This window comes from Zonotrichia leucophrys, chromosome 25 (genome assembly GCF_028769735.1).
Source record: "Zonotrichia leucophrys gambelii isolate GWCS_2022_RI chromosome 25, RI_Zleu_2.0, whole genome shotgun sequence".
NCBI lineage: Eukaryota > Metazoa > Chordata > Aves > Passeriformes > Passerellidae > Zonotrichia > Zonotrichia leucophrys.
Window position 1 is genome coordinate 3,982,901 of NC_088194.1, and position 6,547 is coordinate 3,989,447.

Below are 6,547 nucleotides of genomic sequence, written 5' to 3' on the forward strand. Positions count from 1 at the left end.
CAAATCCCCATTCCCAGCTCCCTTTGGAATCCAGGAAATTCCAAAGGGAATAATCCCCCATACACCTCCAATTTCCTGCTGGATATCTCAGAATTTAGGAACAGAACACATTTTCTTCACCTGGATTCCCTCTCTCACCCAGAAGCCTGGGGACAATTTTACCTCTAAAAGGCGGCGCTTAAAGAATTAAACACAAAAACAAATGAGGAATTTTTCCCTATCCTTCCAATCCATCCTTCTCAGGCCGTGCCTTCATTGGGTTGGGACCTTCTCATCCTTCCAGGTTGGATCTGGAACGATGTCCTCCTATGGCCAACTGCTCAGCGCCCGCTGCGCTTCGCCCTGCGAGGTGACGTGCGCCCAGCCCTACGTGGACGCCTGCAGCGAGCCCTGCGTGGCCGCATGCGGAGACTCCCGAGCCATCGTCTACGCCCCGCCCGTGGTCGTGACATTCCCGGGGCCCATCATCAGCTCCTGCCCCACCGAGAGCATCGTTGGGTCGTCCATCCCTGAAATCGGCGGGGGAATGGGGTCTGGAGGGGGTGGCATGGGGTCTGGAGGTGGTGGGATGGGGTCTGGAGGTGGTGGGATGGGGTCTGGAGGTGGGATGGGGTCTGGAGGAGGTGGGATGGGATCTGGAGGTGGTGGGATGGGATCTGGAGGAGGGATGGGGTCTGGAGGAGGAGGAATGGGCTCCACCTGTGGAGGGGGAATGGGAGGGGGAATGGGAGGGGGAATGGGAGGGGGCTCCTCCTGTGGAGGGGAAATGGGAGGGGGCTCCTCCTGCGGGGGTGGGATGTCACGGCTGGGGAGCCTCTACCGCGGCTCCTCCTATTTCTCAGGCTACAATAGGAATTATTACCCCTATTATTCCAGAGGGTACTACAGGTATCGCTATGGGAACTACGGGAACTACGGGAACTATGGGAATTATGGGCCTTTTTAACCCTTTAAAGCTGAGGAATGTCCCAAGGAAAAATAGGATGCAGGGTAGTAGTTGAGAGCTAGGAATTCCAAGCAGCCTCTGCTCCAGCTGATCGGGTCGGAGCTGGGGTTGTTTGGATCTTGTTTGTGCTTTATCCAAGGCTTAGGATCCCGATGTTCCCTCCCTTTGTCCCTCTCTCCTGTTGTGTTTTGTACTCCCTGAACCCAAAGAGTCAAACCTGTGAAAGTGTCTGGCTGGAAAAAGAATGTCCTGGAATGACTGCTGGACTGGAGTCCAGGCTGAAATGGGAATGCTGAAATGGGAATGCTGAAATGGGAATGCTGAAATGGGAATGCTGAAAATGGGAATGATGAAAATGGGAATGCTGACACGGGAATGCTGACATGGGAATGCTGACATGGAGATTCCGTTCTTTGTCTCTGCACTGCCTCATCCCACTTTTTGTTTGTATTAAAGCCCTGTTGCATCACAGCCCCGGGTTCTGCCTTTTATTTCACCACAGTTTCAGTTACAAACTGGCCTGAAAGAAGGGAATCCTTGTGCAGCAATTAACTCTCATCAGAGGGGAATTAATTCTGCTTTAATTCAAATATAATTAGTCTGAAATTCCTCAATAAACTATTTTCCTTTTTGATCTATTCCACATTATCCAAAAAATAACACAGAATAATTTCCAATAGGTTGGAAAAACCTCCAGGGATGGACTGCTGCAGCTCCCAGTTAAAACCAGTTTACCCTTGGAGCCAGGGTAATGGAGAATTGGGATGCTTAGGGGTGACCTCATTTTGTGAGGATCAAAGGTTGGACTTGATGACCTTGGAGATCTTTTCCAGCCTAAACGATCCTGGGATTCTGGAGAAAGGAAAACCAGGAAGTTGCCTATGCAATTTGGAAAGATTTTTATTAGGGTGAAATAAATGAAACAGAACAAAACAGAGCAATTCATGGGTGGTGCCAGGGCAGCCAGGCCATCCCCACAAGGTGAAGCCGTGGCCTTTACAGAAAGCCCCACGTGGAATTCTGAAGCATTCCCACCCCAGCAGAAAGGACACAGGAACAAGATTAATTAAAGAGTTCCAGGAGAGGCGTCGTCCCACGGAGCGGGGTTTGATTGAAGATGAGGCACAGCAGGAAGAGACGTGGGCCTGGTTTTCAGGGATCAGCCTCGGAATTCCAGGCCTGGAAGTGGATCTGGATCCTGGGTTTCCATCCTCTGGGTTGTTCGGCCTTAGGATGAGCCCCAGCTCCCCACACAGGATCCGCCGCGGGCGCTGCGGAACCTCCGGCTGTACGAGGAGCCCCCCATGCCCAGGGAGCCTCCGTAGCCACAGGCACCCCCAGACCCAAAGGAACCCCTGGCCCCCAGCACGCCCCCGTAGCCACAGGACCCACGGGAACTCTGCATTCCGTAACCAAAGGAACCCCCATATCCCATGGGACCCCCCATCCCCGAGGAGCCCCCGTAGCCAAAGGAGCCCCCGGATCCGAAGGAGGGTCCTGCCCCAGCCATGCCCCCAGGCCCGAAGGAGCTGCCCACCCCATAGGGCTCATCGGAGATGCTGGCGAGGGGAGCACCCATCACCATGGGTTGGGACGCTCCCACTATGCTCTCCTGGGAGCAGGTGCTCATGGTGGGGCCCGGGAAGGTGAGGACCACGGGAGGAGGGAACACCACGGCTTTGGAGTCCCCACAGGAGGCGATGCAGGGCTCCAGGCTCCTGCTGTAGGCACAGGGCTGGGTGCAGGACACCTCGCAGCCAGGCTGGCACTCGGAGTTGACGTTGGACATCATCTCTTGGGATTTGGGATCAAGCTGGGAGAGGAGGTGTGAGGTTAAGTCAGGCCATGGATTCCCAGTATGAACCAGTTGTTCTTTGTCCTTCTCCAGCTGCTCCCAGTTCAACCTTCCCTCACAGATCCCCATTTTTCCTGCTATTTCCTTCCTTCCTGACCTGTTTGAGGCTTCTCAGTTCTTCCTTTTCTACCACCACATCTCTTTCTCTTCTGAATCTCTCTCAAAAGAAAAAAAATATTCCCCTTTTCTCTGGGGCTGAACTGTTGATCCTTAAACAATTCCTTGCCCAGAATAATTCCCTTTTCAAGTAGATCCGCAGGAAGATTTGCCCTCAGAAAATCCCCAAGGAAAATTGTCCCATTAATTCCCCTTTCAAGTAGATCTACAGGAAGATTTCCCTTCAGAAAGTCCCCAAGGAAAATCATCCCATTCATTCCCTTTTCAAGTAGATCTACAGGAAGATTTCCCTTCAGAAAGTCCCCAAGGAAAATCTTCCTTGCTCTGTTCTTCCCTTTCCCCCAACTTTTCCAAATCCACTCTTCTCTCCCTCAGCTTTTCTAAAACTTCTGGAATTTTGCAAGATAAAAAAGGAGAAAGTTCGAAGTATTGAGGAGCGCAATGCAGTCAGACTTACCTCGTTGTCTTGGAGGGAATAAGTCAGTGAGGCTGCGAGGATGGCAGATGTCTCAGGTCTCTCCCCTTTTATTCCATTTTCAGACAATGAGGAGGACGTGATGTCACCCATGATTTACTAAATTCTTATCACTTACAAAGAAAAAGATCCTCTTAAGCCTCGCCATTGTTTTCATTTCATCTCATAATTGCTGATCATTTCCAGCCCTGATTTGAGTGACACAAACCCAACACCCAAAAGTCTCCTTTTGTCTCAGACTTCATGGAGGAAAATCCTTTCGGCATCATTCTGGTTCCAAAAGAAACAGGAGCTGATCTCTGTGTTTATTTTCCTTCAGTGACTAGCAGGAAGGTGGCTCCCCTCATGTCACTCACACAATTGGGGTGTAATCCTCAGATTTGGGTGAAATCCCTCCCAAATGGAATCATCTGAACTCGAATGGGGGTCAGGGCTCTTTGCAACCCTTCGTGCACCCACAGATCGAGGGGATGAGACAGCAAAACTCCTTTCAAAGGCATTGAAGTGACACGCAAGGTCCTCTAAGCCCTGAAACCTCTGAGTAATTTTAATCAAAACTCATTTTGGGGATGCTGAGCTCAGCGCTGTCACCAGGATGTCACCGGTGCCACTGCAGGGGCACAGCCCAAGGTCACCAAGCCTCTGTGCTCCAAGGTGGATCCCAAACTTGGAGTCTTGGTTGGAAAAGCCCTCCAAGGTTGTCAAGTCCAACATTTGACCCATCACCACCTGGTCACCCAGACCAATGTCCAGCTGTTCCTTGGACACCTCCAGGGATGGGTACTCCAAACCCTGCTGGTCAGCCCCTTCCAAAGCCCTTTCCATGAGGAAATTCCTCCTGAACTCTTCCCTCAAAATGGGTTTGACCTTCAAAGTTATCTCATCATCAACCCAAGCCGTTCTTTAGTGCAAACTTGCAGGGTTGATCTTGCCCAGGCCTCACTTAAATCATTAATGAAAAATAACAGGCAGGGGTCAGGTTCCATTGTAAATGCAGTCATCCCCGGGATATTGCACAGGAACCGGGGCTGTAAAATTCCCACACAATGAAAAAGCCAAATTTATGATATGAGAGTCAGATTGTATATGTCGAGGGTTGATTTAATAATTGGGAACTATGAAAATAATTACAGGCGTTAGAGGAGTCACACAGAGGAAAAAAATCAGAATTTGGTAAGGCTGAGAGATTTTATGGGATGTTTCATACCCCAGGAGCTGCCTCCAAAGAGGTATAAAAGCAGGGACCTCTCAGCAGTCTCCTCATACCATCTCCTGACTTCTCCTGACTTCTCCTGCTATTCCAGGTGAGTTGGATTCAAGCTGATCTTTGCTCTCTCTCATTCTCTGTAGTGATAGTTTTAAAAAAGGACTCATTCCTTGATTTTGGGCATTTTGAGCTGGGAGAGTGAAATCCTGCTTTTCGTTGGAGTCTCACTGCAGTCGTTGGAAGAAATCAATCTGAGATTTAAAGATAGAATTTTAGGAGTTATTTCTATTTTTCTTGTGGCTTTTCAAAGCTTGAGGCACAAATTTAAAGCTTAAATTTACTGAAAAGCCAAATCCAAGATGTCTTCTACAGGAGAGGGAGGAATGGTGTCCCAGGACAGGAGGATTTGAGGGCAGAGGTGAAGCCACACCTCGATCCTGTGGCCAGTTCTGGGTCCCCCAACTCAGGAAGGTCATTGGGGGCCTGGAGAAGGGTCTGGAAAATCCTGAGGGAGATGGAGCAGCTCAGCCTGGAGAAAAGGGAGATCCAAGGGGAATTTGGGATCTGCCAGGGGGGATTTGGGATCTGATCCCAGGGAATGGAACAGGACAAGAGGGAACGGCCTTGAGATGTATTAGGGGAGGCTCAGGGTGGGAAATCCCTCCTAGAAAAGGGAAAAAGCCTTGGAAGGGGCTCAGGGACATTTGGAGAGGCCACTCCTGGAGGTGTCCAAGGAATTTCTGGACACTGGCCTGGGTGACCAGGTAGGGGTTGGGAACAGCTTGGACTCGATGCTCTTGGAGCTCTTTTCCAACCTCGGGGATCCTGGAGTTCCATGAGCAGGAAGAGCAAACCTCATTTTCTGTCCATAACATTCCCTGACTCCATCTTCTCCTCCCCAGCTCCTCGTCCATCCCTGAGAACCATGAACTGCATCAGCTCCCGGTGCCTGCCCGGCTGCGAGGTGGCCTGCCCTGAGCCCTGTGCCTACAGCAGAGGCCTCGGCCCCTGCGTGGCCTCCTGTGGGGACTCCACGGCCCTGGTCTACGCCCCACCCGTGTGGATCACCTTCCCCGGCCCCATCCTGAGCTCCTGCCCCCAGGAAAGCATCGTGGCATCGTCCATGCCCCAGCCCTCCGGTGGTTCCTCCTACGGCTCAGGGATGGGAGGTTACTCTGGTGGCCTGTCTAGAATTGGGGGCTCCTATGGATCTGGGGGCTCCTATGGATCTGGGGGTTCCTATGGATCTGGGGGCTCCTATGGATCTGGGGGTTCCTACGGATCTGGGGGCTCCTACGGATCTGGGGGCTCCTATGGATGTGGGAGCTCTTCGGGGAGGTTGAGCTCCTCTGGATGTGGGGGCTCCTCCTCGGGGGGCTGCACCCTCAGCAAGTTCTACACCAGCAGCAGCCGTGGGTCCCGCCTGGGACACTGAGGCTGAGACGGAACCCCACGATCCAGACCCGCAGCTGGGACCGGCTTTTGGAGATGGCAAAGAAACATCAACGGGAGCCACCCTGGCTTAGGACCTCTGGGAACTGGGCCCACACCTCTTCCCTGCATTTCCCTTTTGTCTTTAATTAACAACAGCCTCTGTTAATCACCCTTCAGCGCCAGCTCCTTCTTTCCATTGTGCCCAGAGAAGAAAAACAGAGCAGCTTGAAAGGCCTGGCACGGAGCTTGTCAGTGCAGCCCTGACAGGAGAAGAACAATGGGTGGAAGGTGGATTCTTCTCGGGCAGTGGGCTGAAGGAAGGAGTGTCTGTTTGGTGTCATTCGTAGTGTATCCTATTAAAATCCTCTTGCATCATCATCATTTTGTTGGGATTTCCTTTCTCTGCAGGGATGTTTCAGTCCCATCCTCTACCTCTCTAGGTTTCCTCAAGCTGGCTCTGTGAGCAGCAATTACGGGGTTTTATGGTAATTGGGAGGTAATTGTTTAATTAAT

The 6,547-nt window shown here is 51.6% G+C and overlaps 3 protein-coding genes across 3 annotated transcripts; 2 read left to right on the top strand and 1 right to left on the bottom strand.

The window, feature by feature from the left end:
* The first annotated feature begins 298 nt into the window (after window positions 1-298).
* LOC135457658 (feather keratin B-4-like) lies at window positions 299-946 on the top strand. The gene is made up of 2 exons (XM_064732356.1): window positions 299-623; window positions 762-946. The coding sequence occupies exons 1-2, from the start codon at window positions 299-301 to the stop codon at window positions 944-946; spliced, it is 510 nt and encodes a 169-aa protein (XP_064588426.1).
* A 1,228-nt stretch (window positions 947-2,174) lies between these two features.
* On the bottom strand, window positions 2,175-2,735 carry LOC135457659 (scale keratin-like). The gene has a single exon (XM_064732357.1). The coding sequence runs from the start codon at window positions 2,733-2,735 to the stop codon at window positions 2,175-2,177; it is 561 nt and encodes a 186-aa protein (XP_064588427.1).
* Window positions 2,736-5,525: 2,790 nt separating this feature from the next.
* LOC135457660 (scale keratin-like) lies at window positions 5,526-6,035 on the top strand. Its single transcript, XM_064732358.1, has one exon. The coding sequence runs from the start codon at window positions 5,526-5,528 to the stop codon at window positions 6,033-6,035; it is 510 nt and encodes a 169-aa protein (XP_064588428.1).
* Window positions 6,036-6,547: the final 512 nt, after the last annotated feature.